General features: G+C 33.2%; 2 protein-coding genes and 1 pseudogene across 4 annotated transcripts; all 3 read left to right on the forward strand.

Moving 5' to 3' along the window:
• The first annotated feature begins 210 nt into the window (after window positions 1-210).
• On the forward strand, window positions 211-3,325 carry LOC110663157 (flavonoid 3',5'-hydroxylase 1). 3 transcript variants are annotated; one of them, XR_009151355.1, is made up of 3 exons: window positions 219-1,411; window positions 1,521-2,603; window positions 2,716-3,325. XR_009151355.1 is itself a non-coding variant. In XM_021822411.2 (2 exons), the coding sequence occupies exons 1-2, from the start codon at window positions 452-454 to the stop codon at window positions 2,145-2,147; spliced, it is 1,587 nt and encodes a 528-aa protein (XP_021678103.2). In that variant the 5' UTR covers window positions 211-451; the 3' UTR covers window positions 2,148-3,325. The 3 variants fall into 3 exon arrangements, 1 of the variants encoding a protein (XP_021678103.2); XR_009151356.1 differs by having other exon boundaries at window positions 1,521-2,575; XM_021822411.2 differs by having other exon boundaries at window positions 211-1,411; window positions 1,521-3,325.
• LOC110663172 (flavonoid 3',5'-hydroxylase-like) lies at window positions 2,163-7,435 on the forward strand (annotated as a pseudogene).
• Window positions 7,436-9,297: 1,862 nt separating this feature from the next.
• LOC131183226 (flavonoid 3'-monooxygenase CYP75B137-like) lies at window positions 9,298-12,395 on the forward strand. The gene is made up of 2 exons (XM_058153584.1): window positions 9,298-10,296; window positions 11,519-12,395. Exons 1-2 carry the CDS (start codon window positions 9,328-9,330, stop codon window positions 12,143-12,145), a joined length of 1,596 nt encoding a protein of 531 aa, XP_058009567.1. The 5' UTR covers window positions 9,298-9,327; the 3' UTR covers window positions 12,146-12,395.
• The last annotated feature ends 9,448 nt before the right edge of the window (window positions 12,396-21,843 follow it).

Below are 21,843 nucleotides of genomic sequence, written 5' to 3' on the forward strand. Positions count from 1 at the left end.
CCACTTTATTTCTTGGCATTACTTGCAACCCATTAGAAAAAATAACGCATCATATTAAAGTTTTCAACCTGTAATTATCTAGAAAATCCCAAAGTGAAACCCCACGCTAATATATTTTCAAAATTGAGTTTCACTTGTCGACATCAAACTGACTCATCGTTGGTGAAATATACATTATATTAACAGAAGAAAGCATCTGAAAATCAAAAAAAAAAAAAAAAGTTTAAATAAAGTTAAATTATTTTATTACTCCTCTCCCATGATACGCGATGAACGCTAATCAGTTGTTTAAGTAGGAGATCTGCAATAATTTTCAATCTGGTGAAGTGGGACTGCCTACTAAAGTCCTAAATTTGTTTTTTTTCTTGGTTTGGTTATAAAATCTTAAATTCGTTATGTGCAATAGATCTTCAAATCTCCCATTGAAATAGTTTCATCATCAATCAAAAAAATGTTGGAAGTGATTTCAGGATGGTGGTCATGGTGGTGGGATGCCAGCAACGAGGGGGAGAAAGTTATCAGATCAGTTCTTACTATATTAGTCACAATTACTACAGTGTTCTGTTTGCTGTGGAATATTGACAAGAAATCAAAGAAAGCAATGGCTCCCTTGCCCCCAGGCCCCAAGGGCTTGCCGCTAATTGGATATCTTCCATTTCTAGGCACTTTCCTTCACAAGAAGTTCACGGAACTGGCAGGTAAGTATGGCTCTATCTACAAGCTGTGGCTTGGAAACAAATTATGCATAGTGATTAGCTCACCATCACTAGCCAAAGAAGTTTTTCGCGACAAAGATGCGATATTTGCCAACAGAGATCCACCAACAGCTTCCAGGATTGCCAGTTACGGTGGAAATGATATTGCATGGTCCTCTTATGGTCCTGAATGGAAGAAGATGCGGAAGGTGTTTGTTCGTGAAATGCTAAGTAAAGGGACTCTTGATGCCTGCTATCCGATGAGGAAGCAAGAGGTACAGAATGCTATAAAAGGTGTGTATGAAAAGGCAGGCAATCCCGTAGACTTCGGCGAATTGGTATTTGAAATCATTGCAAATGCTATTAACAGCATGTTGTGTGGTGGAACGGTCAAAGGAGAGAAATGGATTTCTTTTGTTTCAGAGTTCAGGAAATTGGCAGAGGAACTTATGGTGCTCCAGGGAAACCCTAATGTTTCAGATCTTTTTCCTGTGCTTGCGAGGTTCGACTTGCAAGGTGTAGAAAGGCAAACCAAAAGGATACTCTCATCTTTTGATCAGGTTCTTACTTCTGTAATTGAGCAACATTTGAATACGGGTCCAAACGTAGAAAAGAGCGAGAGAACGAAGAATTTCTTGCAGATTCTTTTGGATCTTAACAAGCATGGAGATGCTGAAACATCAATTACCACCAACCAGCTGAAATCCTTACTATTAGTATGGTTCCTACAAAATTAATTTGGGTTTTGAATTTCCTTGGTTAAACTACGTAACCTGATTCTTTCTTAATGTCATTTCATTTTCTGTCAATATTGTTCTTGTTTAGGACATTGTGGTGGGTGGCACAGACACAACATCAACCACGCTAGAATGGACGATGGCAGAGCTAATGCTACATCAAGAAATAATGGAAAAAGTCTACCAAGAATTAGATGAAGTTGTGGGTCACAGCAACATTGTGGAAGAGTTCCATTTGCCAAACTTGCAGCTTTTAAATGCTGTCATGAAGGAGACACTTCGTTTGCATCCAGCACTTCCTCTGTCAGTGCCTCATATTTCAAGCCAATCCTGCACACTAGGTGGCTATACCATTCCCAAGGGCAGTACCGTTTTCCTCAATGTTAATGCTATCCACAAGGATCCCGTTCTTTGGGACAATGCCTTGGAATTTAGACCTGAAAGGTTCTTAAACAAGGATAGTGGCAGCTTTGATTACTCGGGCAACAATTTTCAGTATCTCCCATTTGGATCAGGGAGGAGGATTTGTCCTGGAGTTCCTTTAGCAGAAAGGATGTTTATGTTCATTTTGGCTTCACTCTTGCACTCATTTGAATGGAAATTGCTGAACGGCACAGAGGTGGAATTGTCGGACAAATTCGGGATTGTCGTCAAGAAAAAGAATCCATTACTTCTTATTGCTAAACCAAGGCTCTCTAATTTCGATCTATACTAGAGTCAGAATAAGCCCATGTTAGATGCTGTTATTGAACTTGTACATATCACCAGTTGTGCATTGGACCATCCTATCTCATGTGATAGAATTGTCTTATGGAATAAAAACGTAGTTTGCAAACCTAAAGAAGAACCAACAGCTCCATTACAATTTCATTTCCAAATCTATGTGTGGCAATTATACCAAATTTTAAATTCTGTTAGTTAATATTAACAAAATAATATTAGTTAGTTGATAAATGAAATATGACCATATGTTTATATGAGTTACGTTTCATATAATCAGTCTGGTTATGTATAACCTTTCTCTCTCTCTACTTTGTAGAGAGAATCTTTTCTTTCTTCTGTCTTGTTTATGCCTAAGGCTTAAGGCCTTCTTCCCTGCCGCTGATCGGTCGTCTCTTGCCTCTCTGAGCAGGGGAAGGCTTTGTGGGTTCCCTCCTCTCCAACCAGTGGAGTATAAATATGGATTTTGATTTAGTTTTAACTGGTTCTTTAGGGTGAGGGTTTTGTTTAAGCTGCATGTTTTCTATGTCATTCTTTTTTTTTTCTATGTATGTGTTTTGCAGGTGCGTTGGGAGGAACAAAGGCATCATTGGCCCAAGATTCGGTTTTGATTGCGAGAGGCAGGGAAACCTTACTAAGAATGGTGTCTCGTTGAGAACCTGAGATGGCCCGGAAGGCATGAGTGAGTCTTGAAAGAGCTCTACCACCTTTTCCTCGGCTATTTTCTATGATGTCCTGTTGTTTTGTTGTTCTTGGAGCGTGGATTGACAGCATGATTCTATGGAGATGATGGTTGCTTTAAGGTTTCTTTGGATCTTCAAGTATGAATAGTGTCTATATAGTTCGAGACCTCTCCGTCTTGCTATCTGGAATGGTCGTTGTCTCTAATGACCAATGGAGTATGATTGGCAAGCTGCGCTGTGGGGGTGTGAGGAACCTGAGCTTGCCAGGTCATGTTTATTGGGTCAAGTCTTCAGCTAAATATAGTCCTTTTTTTTATTCTCATGGGTTTGGGTTGTAATTTTAAAAGACTAGAGTAGTTAGGCTTGTTGATTTTAGGCCCCTTTTCAGCATCGATGCTTGGACCTAATCTTTCTTTTATATGGGCCTAGGACCCTAATTTAACATCCTCCTTATCAATGAATTATCTATTGATTAAAAAAAAATCATATATTTGAGTTTTTTTAGTAGTATAAAATATTTATCATCAAGTAAAAATCTCATGAATTTCCATTAATTTTTTTACAAATATTTTTACACTTTAATATTTATATTTTCCCTCATAAAGTTGGATTGCTTTCTTTATCCTTTAGATTTTGAATTAAATATTGTGTTTATTAAGGTTTTATATTATATTTTGTTATTTCTTTAGAGTTTAATCGGGTGTTGTTCTTTTTTACATTTTACGCTATGTCATTTTTCATAAAAAAACAAAAATTAAGAGTTTGCTTAAAAAATGTAAAATTAAAAATAAAAAATTATTTTTATAAGTGAACTGGCTCTTTGTATCTCTAAGAGGTTATGTTTAATATCTATTAGAGGTTTCAAGGTGCATGAGTCAAGCGAAATGGCTACACTTATAGAGTCATATCTGAAATTGAAGAAAGAGGAAGGGAAACTATTGAAGGATGCTAAGAAATTTTGAAAATTAGTTCATTCATAATTGATGATTAATTAAATATAAAATATCAAATGTTTGCATGATTTTATTATTTTATCTAATTTTTTCAATTTTAGTTATTATAATTTTTTCATATTGGGTGCAATTATAATCGAAATCTAAATTTAAATTTTGTTCATCAAGCTTATAATTATGATAATAAATGCTCTAAACTTACAATTGTTGTAATCAAATGCTCAAAAAAATTTTATACTTTAGTAATTAAGCTTTTTAATAGTTTTAAAAATTATAGCTACATAAATAAAAAGAATAAAATTAAATAATTTAAAATATATATAGATAAATTAAATTCTTTTAAATAATTTTAGACTTTGGCTATAATTAAATTCAATATGAGGTTCAGATACAACTATAAAATTGTGTATAGAAATAATTCCAAGTTTTCAACTTTAAAAATATATAAATACAAATAATCGAAATATCTGATCAATAGTATATAGAAATTAGATCATAATTATGCTAATTGAAATATAATAAAAGTTGTTCAAAATATAATATAAAAATTACAATGTATACATAATAATTGTAGTAGTAAAAATAATAATTATTATTATATTTAAAAACTTAAAAAGAAAATTTAGAAATGATGTTAAAATAAACAAATGATAATGATTTTGACGAATTAAAAGAAAATATTTTAAATGGTAAAATTTTTAAATATGTAAAATCACATAATTGTAGAATCATACACTCATAAAATCATCCTATTTTTAATATAATTTTACTATTTAAAATTTTAATTTTATCTCCATTTTACTTAATTTTGATTTTGCATACATTTTTAACTCGTTAACTCGCAAAATCGTATGAGTTTACTCACTATTTTAATAAATATTTCTAAGAATAATACCAAGTCACAATTAAAAAAAAAATACAGCAAAAGAGAGAAAGCCCTTAAAATGACAACAACGAAAAGTAATCCATGATGAATGGAGTTAAGAAGAACAACACAATCACACCATTAATTGAGAAGCTGAATTGAGTGCTATGAATCCATGATTCCTGGGATGGAATTTAAAAGGATCAGAACAAGATGAAGACCATATGAGCAAGAAAGAGAGCAGCAAAAGTGGGACTTTTTCCAAAATACCAAGAGAACAGAACAGAACAGAACTAGCTACACCAACATGAACAGTGGAACAGCAAGAGACACAAACTAGCGCCAACACCAAAAGCCACACTGAATGCCGATGACAATAAACCCTACTAAGTTACTAACACATCTGCCTTGTCCACGAAATTGCTAAAAAGTAACCAGCCCCTGCCCCCTTCTGGAGAAGACCTCCCTCACAATCAACAAAAAAAAATCTCCAGAGACACCAAACGGTCAACAATGGAAGCCTAGGCCCACCGCTAACTGACAAGACGCAACCTTCCTTGTACAAACCGACAACCCAGCAAATTGCTCGCATCACACTCAAAGCTGGATTGCTTTGTTTATCTTTTAGATTTGGATTAAATTTTATGTTTATTAAGGTTTTTATTAGACGTTCACCTTATCACTTAACCCTGAAAAAATTCAAACCGTTGTTCATTTTATCTCAATTTTTTAATTTTAGATAATCAAATCAAACCTTTTAAAATTAAAAACATTTTATCAAATATTAATTTTATTCTATTTTTATAGGCAAATTATAATTTAATTTTTAAAATTTAGCAAAACTCATAACTTAATTACTATATTTTTAAAATTAAATAATTTAATTTTTAATATTTGACAAAACCTATAATTGAGTCTCTTCGTCTAATTAATCTTTAATTATAACATAAATAATTAAAATACTCTTAAACTTATATATTTTCTAATATATTTTCTAGGATAGAAAACTAAAATTTGTTAGTTTCCTTACCTCAATCTAGTCGTCACATACTGCGATCGAATAGGGACTCGTCTCGTCTACCAGCTCATCCCTAAATGAATCCATAACCGCTAGAAACATAAATATCGAAGGTACAGGAAGAGATTTCACGAGTCGAGTCACAACTAGCAAACTTTACTTGATTGGATCTTTATTTTTCTAAAGCAATAATTTTTTTTATTTTATTTTAAGAAATCAAAATTTCATTTATTAAAATCTAAAAAATATATATTGAAAAACTTAAGAAAAATTTCAAAACAATTTTAGAAAATTCTTGATAGGAAGAAGAACTCATTTTGATAAGAATAATATATTTATTTTGTTATTTGACTATAAAGTTTAAATTAAGAAATTAAGTTGTAGGTTTTATAAAATTTTAAAGACTAAATTACTTAATTTTAAAAATATAAAAATTAAAAATTTTATCAAATTTTAGAGGTTAAATTATAAATTATTAAATTTTAATTTGAGTGAAATTTCTTTAAATTTGAAAGATATAGTTTTATTATCCAAAATAAAAAAGTTTGAATAAGATAAGCAATAAAGGAAAACATTTTGATTTATTTAACTAATCACCAGTGACAAGGTGATTAAATTTATTAGAAACTGTTACATTAGCTATACAGGTGTAAAATACCAAAATCTTAAATTAATTTTAAAAATACAATTGTTAAGATTTTATTGGAGCCATTAAATGATAATTTGCGGTTTCTCTAACTTTCTAGAAAGAGATTTTTTCTCTGGAATTTTCATTTGTCCTTTGCAGAGATCGCAGCTTGTTCTGTACTTGAGCAACTCTTTATCTTTTGATCAAGTTGTTACTTCTGTAATTGAGCAACGTTTGAATATGGGTTCAAAGAAGAGAGAACGAAGGACTTCTTGCAGATTGTTTGGGATCTTAACAAGCATGGAGATGCTGAAGCATCAATTACCACCAACGAACTCAAACCCTTACTATTAGTATGGTTCCTACAAAATTAATAGGGCACTTAATTTCCTTGGTTAAACTGCGTACCCTGATTCTTTCTTAATATAATTTCCGTTTCTGTCAATATTTTTCTTGATTAGGACATTGTGGTGTGTGGCGCAAACACAACATCAACCACCCTAGAATGGACGATGGCAGAGCTAATGCCACATTAAGAAATAATGCAAAAAGCCTACCAAGAATTAGATGAAGTTGTGGGTCACAACGACAGTGTGGAAGAGTTCCATTTACTAAAATTGCAGCTTTTAGATGCTGTCATGGAGGAGAAACTGCGTTTGCATCTAGCACTTCCTCTGTCAGTGCCTCATATTTCAAGCCAATCCTGCACACTAGGTGGCTGTACCATTCCCAAGGGGAGTATAGTTTTCCTGAATGCTAATGCTATCCACAGGGATCCTATTCTTTGGGACAGTCCCTTGGAATATAGACCTGAAAGGTTCTTAAACAAGTATAGAGGCAAGTTTGATTTCTCAGGCAACAATTTTCAATATCTCCCATTTTAATCAGGGAGGAGGATTTGTCCTGGAGTTCCTTTAGCAGAAAGGATGTTTGTGTTCACTTTGGCTTCACTCATGCACTCATTTGAATGGAAATTGCAGGACGGCACAGAGGTGGGATTGTCGGACAAATTAGGGATTAAGCCATTAATTCTTATTGCTAAACCTAGGCTCTCTTACATATGTCATTGGCAAGTGATAAGTTTATATGCATCAATGTATACCAAATTTTAAATTCTATTAGTTAATAAATGAATAAGCTATCATATGTTTATAATATGAGTCAATTTTCATATATTTATGAGTTTTCATATATTTATGAATTTTTTTAGTAATGAAATATTTATTTCATAGTCCGAGTAGTTGAAGGTCAAAGGTCAATAGAATTCATTCCATCATATATCGTCTTCAAGTAGACATCTCATGAATTTTCCATTAATTTTTTTTATAATTTTTTTTAGACTTTAATATTCATATTTTTTTCTTATAAAGTTAGATTACTTCGTGGTGGTGGATGAATCAATCTAGAGAGTTTAAAGATGGCAATAAAGTTCTAGATAATTCTTCAAATGCCAGTGCAAGGAATTTTCTCAAATGGCGGTATAAGTTTTATGACAAAGATAGAAAACACTAGATTAATGGAGAATGAGAGAGAGTCGGTGAATATCTTTAATTGGGTTTGATTGTGTATCAATCATAATTTATTTAATTGGGTTTGATTGTGTATCATCATGATATCATTTTCAAAAAAAAAAAAACTGAAATTTTCTTAAAATATGGAAAATGAAAATAGAAGCCCTTTGCCTTTCAAAAGAAATGGCTACTCTTACGGAGTCATATCTCAATTCGAAGAAAGAGAAGGGAAGGCTACTCTTGGGTGCTATTTTATTTTCTGTAAATGCTATAGTGTTATCTATATATATGCTAATTCTCTTGTATTGATTCTTCTTTCTCTAGTATTATAGAGAATTTTCTCTCTTCCCTTATTTTTTATTTTTCTCCCCTTCTAGACAAGGGAAGGTGTCTTTCCTCTAACCCGGCTGTGGATTAATCTCCTCCCGCCTAGGTTGGGTTGTGAATACTTTATGTTTTGATTCTTGTTTCCAGATTAAAAAGCTTCATAGAGAGGGTGCCTACATTAGATCCGAACAATGGTTGTTGGTGAGATGTTGAAGCTTGCATAGAAATGTGATATGCTCTCAGGGTTGGTATCTCAAGGAACATTAACAATGCCTAGCTCAATGATATCAGGTTCCTCTTTGGCTTATATATATATATATATACTTCAATTGATGATTTTAAGTCTTATTAAATAGAAAGAAGAGTAGAATGTAGAGTGGGGAGGAACTATTGTCATACATACAGGCTTTAACTACTTAACTTTCTAATTTTCTCCTTTGGGCTTTCTTGGATGGGGCAATTTATAAGACGAGTCCAAAGCCCACGTGTTGTACAAAAACTTTTTATAGTGTATATTAAAAACTTTTTTTTTTAAAATATAAAAATAATTATATTTAAAATTATTCGATATTTTTATAAATAATTTGACATTATAAATAAAACGACTGAAATTTATATATTTTTGTGATCAACGTTGCTTTGAATTCTTCTTTTTAGTCCATGTCTAGTCATTAGCAAATTGGCTGGGACTGCGTTTGATATTAAATTAAGTGCACCCAACTTCCTAAACGAAGCAGCCAGGCAACTGCGGCCATAAAATGAAGACAAATAATGTTGTGCTTAGAATTTGATAGCTAATTGCAAGCAGTTGTCGTGAAGGGGAAACTAACTTTGATTTTCAATTCTGAAATAGCATCTTCACGACAAAGTGAAATAATATATATATATATATATATATATATGCTTATGCAAACAATATTCCATGGTGAACACAGAAATCAAAATGTCACAATAGGAAAAGCACATATCTCAATAAAAGATCTCTTCCAATGCATGCTCAAAACACCACTCATTATAGGGCCTTCATATAATGAATCTATATATCTATTCCAAAAAAGGAAACACCACTCATTAATTTCAAGGTAGATTTTTAGTGTGGTCTTTAATCTTTATATAATTGGGTGATATTTTATTTTCCGTAGATGCTACAGTCACTCCATTCCTACAATTTTCTTTTCTCCCACGCTAAAATGTTCAACTTCTTTTATGGCTTGTGGTCTTCTTGGTGGGATTGCAGCAGGGAAAGAGAGAATTTTTTTCTCACTCTATCGGTGCCGGCAATTTTAATTTTATGGTTCTTGTGGAATGTCAGGAAATCAAAGAAGGCGATTCCTCCTTTGCCGCCGGGTCCTCGTGGCTTGCCAGTAGTTGGTTACCTTCCATTTCTTAGCACTGAGCTTCACAAGAAATTCACAGAATTAGCTGGGGTCTATGGCCCAATCTATAAGCTTTGGCTGGGGAAGAAATTATGTGTAGTGGTGAGCTCACAATCAGCAGCCAAAGAAATTCTTCGTGACCAAGATGCAACATTTGGCAACCGTGATGCCTCCATTGTCGGACGGATCATCTCATATGGTGGATCTGATATTGCCTGGTCCTCCATGGGTCCTGCCTGGAAAAAGATGCGCAAGGTATTTGTACGTGAACTCTTAAGCAACTCAAACCTTGAGACCCTTTCGGCTCTAAGAAAACAAGAGGTTAAGAGAACAATTAGGAATACATATAACAACACAGGCAAGCCCATAGATATTGGTGAAACAGCTTTTTTAACGATCACAAAATCAATCATGAACATGTTGTGGGGTGGCATACTTGAAGGAGAGGACACCCATAATGTTGGAAAAGAATTCAGAAATTTAATGGCCGAACTCATGGTGCTGTTGGGAAAGCCAAATATTTCCGATCTCTTCCCAGTGCTTGCAGCATTGGATTTGCAAGGCATGCAGAAGCAAACAAGGAAGATCTTGCAAAGTTTCGACAATTTTATCAATCCTATAATAGAGAGGGGTCAAAAATTGGTTGAAGCCAACAAAGTCAGCACTACTGTAGAAAAGAATAACCAAAGGAAGGACTTATTGCTGCTTCTTTTGGAGCTTAAGGAGCATCATGAGAATACGGAAACGTCATTTAGCATGAATGAACTCAAGGGCTTGCTCATTGTAAGTTTTCTGCACGCTTTTTTTTTTTTTATTACTATTACAACTGCAGAACTAGCAATTACCCTGTTCGATTCTTGAAAACTACTATAAGAGAAAAGATTCTTAACAATTTTCCAAGTTCTTTTCCTTGGCTTTAATTTCTAGCGTCTTCCAAACAGAAGGTCACTAGTGAAGGCTTCCTTGGCTATTCTTATTGTCCCAAACTAGGAGGATTTCAATTAACCATAACCTATCTTCTATCGAACTATGCAGTGTAATGTTCTATAATAATAATAATAATAATTATTATTATTATTATTATTATTATTATTATTATTATTATTATTATAATAATAATAATAATAATTATTATTATTATTATTATTATCACCTTGTGTTTTGAACAACCTAGTCCTAAACTCTTTTGGGAGGTTTAATATAGGCTCAGGCTATGGATTAACATGATTTTTCTTTATGCTACATCAAGTACTAAGATTAAAAATACAAGCACATGAGATTCACATATAAATAAATTTTACTATGCATCTTTTATATTAATTTATACTGGACGAATTTTAGAAAATTAATTTTATGGATTAACATATCTTTTGGCCTTAGACTCACCATTCCCATGCAATTTCATCAATATTTATTGAGGAAATCTACGAAGCTATGCCTGATTGCCATAGAACAACCAAGTTTTTCGTAACTAGAGGCGAGTGCTTTTTTGTTGATTGTTATTGTGTTAAAGCTTCTTGTTATAGCTGTGGTTCTGGTTGCAATTGGAATTTCTTGACAGCTATGGGGACCTTATTTCCTTTTCTTTAACAGTGTTGTAGCTCCAAATAGTCCTATGTTTTTTTCATCCTGTTGATTTCACTTGATTTGACATATTATTTAAAATTGCTGTGGACTGCCTTGTTTCTCCGTATTTTTTCATTTAGTATGCTTTATCTTAGGTGAGTGCATTGAGAGGTCCGATAATCGGGTTTTAATCGAATGCTACATGCTAAATTTTTCTTGGATATTATCATTAATAAGCTTTTACTTTAAAATATATATATATATATATATATATATAAACTAGAGGCGCGTGTTTTAAATAAAAAGTAAGCTGCTAATGTCATTCTCAACTTAAGCAAGTATATTTGAGTGCAATTTGGTTTTACCATTATAAAATGCTTATTAATCCATCCATTTCGTATAATAATCCTTCATTAACATTGTTCTTGTTTCTCACTAGGATACAGTGCTTGGCGGAACAGACACAACGTCAACAATGGTAGAATGGGTAATTGCAGAGTTGATGCAAAATCAAGAGGTGATGGAAAAGGTCCACCAAGAATTAGATGAAGTAGTGGGGTTGAACAACTGTGTGGAAGAATTCCACTTGCCCAGACTATGTTTTTTGGATGCTGTGGTTAAGGAAACATTTCGGTTGCATCCAGCGCTTCCTCTGTTAGTACCCCATTGTCCAAGCCAATCATGCACAATAGGTGGATATACCATTCCCAAGGGCACTGCAGTTTTTCTGAATGTTTATGCGATTCACAGGGATCCCAATCTTTGGGACAATCCCCTGGAATTTAGACCCGATAGGTATCTGAATAAGCACACCACCAAATTTGATTACTCGGGCAACAATATCCAGTTTCTTCCATTTGGATCAGGAAGACGAATTTGCGCGGGGCTGCCTCTAGCAGAGAAGATGCTGATGTATCAATTGGCTTCATTGTTGCACGCATTTGAGTGGAAGTTGCCAAATGGCACGAATCCAGAATTATCTGACAAGTATGGGATTGTTGTGAAGGTACTGAAACCTGTGGTTGTTATACCAACACCCAGGCTATCTAACTTAGACCTCTACTAGCTGGAAGACTACACCGTATGCATCTGCATTGCCTTTTGATAAAATTGTAACAGCATAAGTTCAACAAGAAGCTATTATCTTTGTAACAAGCATAGCTATTATCTATTAAATTAAAAATATATAATAAAATATGTTTTATATAAATTGTATTCTAATTATTTAAGAGAGTAAACATATTTCATTGTATGTAATTGCGCATTTCAGTAATACAGTAATGATGATGTTGAAGATGGCAAGTTGTGTTTCTTTCGAGTTTTACTGTTTTCCATTCTTCTCCTTGCCCAGAATCAGAACTCTTAAACAGCAGTTTACAGAGGCAAAATTAGTCTAGAACCAAGACAATCTCCAAAAATTAGAGGGGAACAAAATAAAATTAATCCATCTATCATTTCGGTTGGCACTTGGCAGATTAACCCATCATCATCTACACAAGAACATCCAAAAATAAAAAAAAGACATCTAGAAGCAAGAACATATGCAAACTCGATCAAAACTTACAACTCATATAAACTCAAATCACCAACTAAAATCCCTAAAAATTAAAACTCAGAATATCCAAAGTTTAAAAAGAAATTACCTAAGATGGTCCCATTCTTTAGACTTCTAGTGAACACAATGAAGAATTAAAATTTAAATTATACTTACTTTTATTAAATTAAGCCTCTTAAGACTTCTAAATAGGAAGTAGGACTCTAAATAGAGTAAAATCGTATAATGAAACTCTTATAAATAGAAGAATATAGAAATGGAAAAAACGTGAAACAAATTAAGAGAATAAAGTTGAGAATTGTAGAAGAAATTATAGAAAAAATAAAGTGAAAGAAATCTCATTTAATTATGGTAAACTTAAATTCATTGTTTTCTTTTTTATTTATAGTGTATGTATTATAATTATTAATTTATTTCTTGATCTATTTTTTTATTTATTTAATAGATAAAAGTAATTTACATTGATACTTACTTTCATAATTACAAAGTTAAAAATCGTTTACGATCAAGTAAGGTATTTATTAAATTATCATTGTTTTTTAGATTTTTATTTATTTATAATTGCTTTATTTGCTTTTATTTCATTGAAAATATTTTATATTATGAATGAAATTAAAATTTTTAATTTATATGTTAGCAGCATATACTAAAAAGTGAGAATAATTTCTTTTATCAATATAAATTAATAAATTATAAGTTACATGTACTAAAATTTTATTTGATTTAATTCTTTAAAAATATGAGAAAACAAAAAAAATAGAGTATTTCTTAAAAATAAAAATACTCAAGAGTCATAGAATAGAAAAAGTACAAAGATAATCAAGCAAAAGGGATAGACTTATTCTTTAGTGAACAAGCTCCGCCATACACTCTCTACCGCTCGTTCTCAAGCTCTATTAGCTATCACTTGGTCTGATGGTCTCCTCCACCAGCTGGATGTGTAAAAGTTAATGTTGATGCATTAGTAAAACAAATGCCTACCAGCTTTAATAAATGTCTGCTAGCTTTAGTGTTGTTGTGCGAGACTCATCAAGGATGATCTTTTTTTTGATAAGCGCATCATCAAGGATGATCTTGCTTACTGCTTGGCATGGATTACCTGCTCATATGGAAGTTACAATTGCCTAACTGCGATGCATGGAAACAGGACTGGTGGCGTTTTCCCATGTCGGAAATATTTCCAACATGCAAACATAATGACATGGCAACAAAGCTTTTCCGAGCCGTTTCTGGAATTTCTAGAAATGGAAAACGTGTCTCCGGAGTGTGTCTTGAAAAAAAAAATGATAGGTTAAAAACGCAGACTCTCTCCTTATACTCTCAGCGCATCTGAAGACAGAGAAAGAAAAAAAAGGAGAGGACTTATCTGGCGGCGACAGACAGTGGCAACGACGATGATGCGACGCGGCTTAAGTGAGGGATCGATCTATGCTGTATCTCTCGCCTTCAAGTTTCCTATGATCCATCCCACGCTCTGCTACTATCGTGATTGGTTGCTTGTTTTTATTGGGTTTTGATTCTTTTAAATCTGGGTTTGAATTAGAATTTATATTTGCATTTGTGGATTTGGTTTGAAATATAGACTTGCATGCAACTAATCAAGAAATTATATAATTTTTTTTTTTAACCTTAGCTGTGAGGTCTTCAAAAAACAATATGTAATATTTTTGTAATAATTTATATATAATTTGTTTAATTCAATTTGTTTTATGTATAGACTAGTTATATATTAAAATTCTTGTAATAATTTCTATAGTTAATATATTTAATTCTATTGTTTAATTTTTTAATCTTTAGTATATAATTTTTTTAATATTTTGATGTAAGTATTGGTTTGATTTTACTTTATATTTAAAAATTTGTATTGTGGTTTAATCTTTAGTATGCATGTGAATATATATATATATATATATATATATATATAAAAGCCCTATACTTTTTTATATTTATATATTTTCCCATATTTCTGTTTCCTATATTTTTTAAAATATTGTTTCCACGTTTTCCCTAATCCGTTTCCATTGCCACATAATTGCCTAAGCAAGTACTATTTTGTTTGGACTCCGATCAATCAGCTTTGCACCAAATATTCAGTCTTGTTATTTATCAGGAGAGATGAACTTCATTAAGCCAAATACTGAGCATAAAACCTATCCTTTGCCGATAGACTTGCTCGCTAGGATGGAGGATAAACAACGCATATAGGAGGAAGAGCTCTCAACCAATAGCAGCATTCGCAAGCCAGTTAGCACACCTATTGGCAATTCTAGGGGTAAAAGCTATTACAATCATTGGATAGTTATCCAAACAAGACCAAATATGTAACACCTTGCCCAATAACAACAAAACAACAAATAAGTAAAAAGTAAGAGAGGAAAAGTCAAAACAAAAAAAAATAAATAAAAAGAGAATCTTCTACATAAGGAAGACAGAGCACATTTCGAGTGTTTAGAAACCAAAACAGGGGAGGGATATTGAGAAGAGTAAAGGACTTCTTTTAGCCAAATCTAACCATTCTTTCTTACTTTTCTTTCTTTTAAGATCAAATTCTTGCCCTTCACATCCTCCTTCCTCTTCCCCAGCATATTTTTAGTCAAGCATTCCTTAGTTAAATGAGATTAGAGTGATAATATTGAAGAAATCATGGTAAGTTTGCTCTCCTAACCAGCTCTTGGATACTACTATGGGAGATTAAACCACCCGTGGTACATAGGTAAGTCCAAGTCCTTGATTTTGGTTTATGATCAACTAGTTGGTGTTGTAAGGATTAAATTTAATTTCAATTAGAGAATATAACCCATGAATGAATAGATTTGGGATGGATGGTCAAACTATCAGTGGTTTGATAATTGTTGAGTATATTAAATTTTAACTAGAATTATGCAAGAAATTTAGCATGTTGTATACATAAGAAATAGAGTCAAATATTATATCTCTAGTATTATTAGAAGTTATAAGTTAGTGAAAAATTTCTAGTGTTTTTAGAAATAAGAAAATTCGTAAGTGGATTGGTGGATTTGAAAATAGTAGAAGATATTATGGAAATATTAAATTTTGTTTTGGGAATTTATATGGTTATGAACGCTCATTAGAGCTATTTTAGTTTTGGGAAACATTTGAATTATGTTAGAATGTTATTGGATTTCTTTTGGAGTTTTTGAACATAAATCATGCATTTTGTATTTCACAATTTCAACCTAGGATTTAAATTCCTTTATTGACACACTTTTATTTTCCTTAACTTTAGGAGAGGATTCTGCTCCTGCAGTAGATACTAGGGGTGCTTTGGCGGTCTAGGCCTTAATCTACCTTCAGTACAGGTGAGTAGATAAACATACAATACTAGTATTTTATTAAATATAATTTATTTATATTATTTCTAAGTATGAAAATAGGAACAGAGAATGGTAATTTTATGTTTTATTATTGAATAAAATGATATTTACAATTACAGCTAAATAAATGGCCAAATACACTCAATATATGTACCGAATAGATAGCACATCAATGACGAGTGAATTATTTTCAGCTTAACTTATATTTATACTATCTTTGGGACAGTGCTTGATATACACATAGCCTTTTGGTGTATATCAGGTGGTCGCCCTTTGGGGTAGCTCTGCACATGTATATGACCAGTATTTTTATTACTTTTAGATTATTTTTGTGTCATTATAGAGCTCAAGATGCCAGCATTGCTCTCAAGCTGCCATAGTTTGTTATTGCCCCTGAGATGCCAGCATTATCTACAGGAAACATATTGCGAGTGTATGAGGATATTACCGATTTTATGATTTTAATACATTTATTTCAGCAATATTATTACAACATGAATTTTATTTTAACTTAGCTACATGATTTAGATTAAATGATATTTATTCAGTTGACATGTTCTAACATAGTAGAATTAATACTATTAAGTACCAAAACCTTATCAGTTCTCCTTTATTATTTATTTATCTGCTTACTGAGTAGTTGTACTCACCCTCTTAACTTTTAATACTTAAGATTCCTTTTGCTGACTTCACCACTAGCAGCCTCTCTTTTAGTGTTGTCCTCTCTTCTACTTCACCAATTATAGAGTCTAGTGGAGGTCGGGCCAATATGTTTCTTTAGATATTTATTTTGTTTTAGTTTATTATACATATGTAAAGATAGCTAGAAGCTCTGATCTGTAAATATTTTATTTTGATCCTCACAGAGATGATATTTGAATATTTGTGTATCTAAATATGTTTGATGGGCACAGAGCCATATTATATATATCAGATGTATTTTAATAGGTTTCATAGTTTCTTTTAGCTATAGATTTAGGGAAAACTCTGTCAATTTTTCAGGTTACATCAGTCTCTATAGGTTAGGGACGAGTGTGACAAAATATCCCTAACCAAAGCATCTAGCTCCCAAGGTAGGGAGGAAAGAGGAGATTTGATAGCACTAACCAACAAAGAACAATGTGATTTAATGATGCAAGGAAGAAAACCACACCTAATAGCAAACATAACTGTTGTCCAAAGAGCCTCTCCTTCAGCCGAAAAAGGAGATAAACTTGAAAACATTACTAAGCACCCATCCAAGAACTGCCCATTGGAATTTCTCAGTAAAAACCCATAATTAGCTTATGAAATGGATTAATGCAAAGAGGCATCCACATTTATTTTGAAAGTGCCTCCGGCAGGAGGATTCCAAACAGCAGTATTACTATTTGAAGGATTTAACACAGAATGTGATTGAGGAGAGCAAGCATTAAGCATCTCCATAAGGTCATTCTGAGCCTTTTGAAAGGACTTCATTAGGTCAAGCGGCATAAAATTGAAAATTGCTTCATTTCGAGACTTCCATATGTGCCAATATAAAAAGCCTCCTAAAATTTATTTTGAAAGTGCCTCCTGCAGGAGGATTCCAAACAACAGTATTACTACTTGGAGGATTTAACACAGAATGCGATTGAGGAGAGCAAGCATTAAGCATCTCTACAAGGTCATTCTGAGCCTTTCAAAAGGACTACATCAGGTCAAGCGGCACAAAATTGAAAATTGCTTCATTCGAGACTTCCATATGCACCAATATAAAAAGCCTCCTAAGATTTATTTTGAAAGTGCCTCCTATAGTAGGATTCCAAATAGCAGTATTACTACTTGGAGGATTTAACACAGAATGCGATTGAGGAGAGCAAGCATTAAGCATCTCTGCAAGGTCATTTTGTGCCTTTCGAAAGGACTACATCAGGTCAAGCGGCACAAAATTGAAAATTGCTTCATTTTGAGACCTCTATATGTGCCAATATAAAAAAGCCTCCTAAGATTTATTTTGAAAGTGCCTCCTACAGTAGGATTCCAAACAGCAGTATTACTACTTGGAGGATTTAACACAAAATGCGATTGAAGAGAGCAAGCATTAAACATCTCCACAAGGTCATTCTGTGCCTTTCGAAAGGACTACATCAAGCAAGCATTAAGCATCTCCGTAAGGTCATTTTGAGCCTTTCGAAAGGACTACATCAAGTCAAGCGACATAAAATTGAAAATTGCTTCATTTTGAGACTTCCATTTGCCCCAATACAAAAAGCTAGCCAACATCAATTCTCTATTATTCGAGGATGATAGATATGTCTGGATGCCATGCCACCAATGGTAAACGACCTAAAATCCATGTCATTCATATAGAAACCCAAGGATGAGCCACACCAGGTAGCCTTTCCATGCTCATAAAAAAACAGAATATGCTTCAAAGTTTCTTCTTTCTTGTTGCACAGCTAACAAAGAGGAGAGGAAGAATAGTTTCTGTTGAACAAATTAACCTTTGATGCAAGTGAATTGTTGTAGGCCCTCCATAGAAAGTTACTAATTTTGGAGGAACTTGCAATTCCCAAATACTTTTCTTTACTGATTAAGGAATAGAGCTGGAGGATGAAAAGCTACTAGCACATAAATGGTCAGCCTACTTTTTCTTTGGCCTATAATACACAAAGATAGTTGGCCTCCCATCCTTCGTAAAATGCCAGATTCTATTACTAAGCAAAATCCCCAATATCTCCCTGCATTCCTTTGGTGAAACGGAGCCATACAAAGTGAGCAAATCCCAAGCTCTAGATTCTTTATTAATGAAGTTCGCAATGTAGATAATGGGACTATTAGGAGGCCATAGGCTCAATATCTTGAAACTTGGCAAAGTTGGCACCCACGGATTGTTCCATAAGTTCACATAAGAAGGACCCTTTATGTTCCACCTTAATCCATCTTTAAAAGCATCCCTTCCTTCTAAAAGGCTTCTCCAATTCCACGAGGGGTTATTACCCACCATTGCATCTATAAAATTGGAAAAAGAAAATAGATAACCTTTAGAATCTTTGAACTCATGTCCTCTGGATATGCAATGATACATCAAGCTTGCTTGGCTAATGAAGTTATATTAACAAATGCAGATCTTTAAACCCAATACCTCCATCCCTCTTGCTCCATGATGATTTCCTCCAGTTCATCCATGGATGTTTGTTAGCTTTTTCTGAGAAGAAAACAGAATATCTGAAATTTTTTTGAAACGAAGATGCTATTTTCATGACTAGCTTTAACATATTTATACAAGAAGTTAAACTAAAGTTTGTTTACCAAACTTCCATGATTTAAGGAAGTTTTTCTTCTAAACTCTAGCTCAAAATAAGCTCCTCCATACCTTTATAACAACTTCATAACTTAACTAAGATATGAAAGATTACAAGCATTAAAATGTAACAAAATATCCTAGCACTTGCATCATCTTCTGAACAAAATAGTAAGAGCAGCTTTTTCAATCTTCAACACTCCTCCTTGATGCAAGTGTGGTTACAAACACCAAGGCTTGATCTCAAGAATTCAAATCTCTGTTTTTGAAGTGCCTTAGTAAATATTTATGTAGCTTGATCTTCAACACTACAGTATTCACAGCTTCTGCCCACAAGATCTTTGGTAAATATTTCTTAAACATGACACATCTGACCATATTCTTCATAGACCTATTTTTCCATTCAATCACACCATTTTGCTGGGGTGTCTAAGTGACAATAAATTGATGAATGCCTACCTTTTAAAGATATTCCTTGAACTGATTTGAAGTGAGTTCATTTCCATTATCAGATTGAGTCTCAATTGTGGCTTTGAACTTCAAGAACATGCTAAAAACTTTTGATTTTTGCTTGAGGAAATGGATCCAATGATATCTGGTAAAGTCATCCAGAAACAAAAGAAAATATCTACTGCCACTATAAGAGGAAATGCTCAGTGAACCACATACATCAATGTGGATGAATTCTAATTTTGCGAACACTCTCCAAGCTAGAAATGGTGACTGAGTAAGTTTATAAAATTGACAAACCTCACAAACACTGGTGTTATCAGCTACAAATGGCAAACCAACATCTAAATCTTTGCTTTGAAGTTATTTTAATGATTTGAGATTTGTATGACCAAATCTCAAATCATTAAAATAACTTCAAATCTCTTGTGCCACAGACATGTCTTCTTTAACACTGAGATAGGTTTCAATCTTAGTTGTTTTCCAATCTAAAGGAAAGCTTCTTCTCTTCATTTTGACTGAGGAAATCTTCATACTAGTAAGATCACTAATTTCATAGGTCCTATCTTTAAACACTAGAGTATAATTTTTATCTGATAGTTGACCAACTGAAAGTATACTTTGATTGATCTCAGGAACATAAAGAACATCTGGAATAATCTTTGTACCTAAAGAAATTTGCATAGCTACAGCTCTTTTGGCTTTGACATAAACAAGTCTTCCATTTCCAATTTTGACTTTTGAGGAGTAACTAGTGTCAAAGCCCTCAAAACTCTTCAAGCTTGCTATCATGTGATGAATGCAACCACTGTCAATTAGCCATGCATTTTCAGCTTTAATTGGAACATCACATTTTTTAATTTTTGTAGTAGCAAACAACTCTTCATGACCTTTTGAGTTTTCAGTGGCTTGTTCAGGCTGAGCTTGTGGATGCAAGTTTTGATTTGCTGTGCATACCTTCTCAGTGTGACCAAATTGTTTGTAGGTCTTACACTGAGCTCCGGGCCTATACCAACAGTAATTCTCATTGTGGTTTGTTTTTTTATGATAAGGGCAAGGTGGATACTTATCTTGTGAAAAGTTTTTGCCTTTCCTTCTACCATTCTTATTATTACTATCCTTCTTATCAGCTTGTTGGTTTTTTTATCCTTCTTCATGTGATCTTGATTTTTGAGTTGTAACAAGTGCTTACTCTCTAATACTCTCTTCTTCTCTAAACGCTCTTCTCTGTTCAATGGCTTGTAAAGCATTTGAAAGCTCAGTTAAGGAGATTTGAGACATGTCCCAAAAGTCTTTAAGAGAAGAAAGTTTTACTTCAATATTTTTCAGGAAGAGTTAGCGTAACCTTCTCCATAATCCTCTTCTCTTCCAACTCTTCTCCCAATAACTTGATTTGATTTACTACCTTTATAACTCTGTCAACATAATCCTTCACCTTCTCATTGTTCTTCATCCTTAATAGCTCAAACTCTTTTCTCAAATTAAACACTTGCATCTACCTTGTTTTTTCATCCTTGAAACTCTTTCTTCAACTTCTCCCAAGCTTCACGTGCTGTCTCACATACCATGATCCTGGCGAAGATAGGATCTGTAATAGCTGCATCGATATAGGATAGGGCCTTTGGAGCTTTAGTATCTTCTTCTTCATATTGCCTTATCTGATTCAAAGTTGGATTCTATCGTAGCAGAGGAGGTGTTCTGTTTTCCTATACATACTGCCATAGTCCAAGACTTTTGACATAAGCTCTCATTTTGATAACCCAAACATGGTAATTTTCACCATTGAAGGTGGTAACAGAAATGTACTGCCGGAAACCATTGGAAGTGAAGAATACTAACAAAAAACTAAGTGTTTTGTGGTTAGTTTGGTGGTTTTCTCTCAAACACTCACTTAGTCCCTCAAGATCAAGATTGCTCTAATACCACTTGTTGGAGAAAAGAGCTTTTTTCTGAAAAGAAAATAGAATATCTGAAATTTTTTTGAAAGGAAGATGAGATTTTCATGACTAGCTTTAACATATATATACAACAAGTTAAACTAAATTTTTTTTACCAAACTTCCAATAACTTAACTAAGATATGAAAGATTACAAGCATTAAAATGTAACAAAATATCCTAGCACTTGCATCATCTTTTAAATAAAATAGTAGCAGTAGTT

The sequence above is a fragment of the Hevea brasiliensis genome, chromosome 9 (assembly GCF_030052815.1).
Source record: "Hevea brasiliensis isolate MT/VB/25A 57/8 chromosome 9, ASM3005281v1, whole genome shotgun sequence".
Lineage (NCBI taxonomy): Eukaryota > Viridiplantae > Streptophyta > Magnoliopsida > Malpighiales > Euphorbiaceae > Hevea > Hevea brasiliensis.

Bases quoted from the DNA above. Each gene is read 5' to 3' on its own strand.
- LOC131183226 (XM_058153584.1), top strand. From the start codon at position 9,328: ATGTTCAACTTCTTTTATGGCTTGTGGTCTTCTTGGTGGGATTGCAGC. The intron at 10,297-11,518 runs GTAAGTTTTCTG...GTTTCTCACTAG, and splicing joins AACTCAAGGGCTTGCTCATT to GATACAGTGCTTGGCGGAAC.
- LOC110663157 (XM_021822411.2), top strand. From the start codon at position 452: ATGTTGGAAGTGATTTCAGGATGGTGGTCATGGTGGTGGGATGCCAGC. The intron at 1,412-1,520 runs GTATGGTTCCTA...GTTCTTGTTTAG, and splicing joins AGCTGAAATCCTTACTATTA to GACATTGTGGTGGGTGGCAC.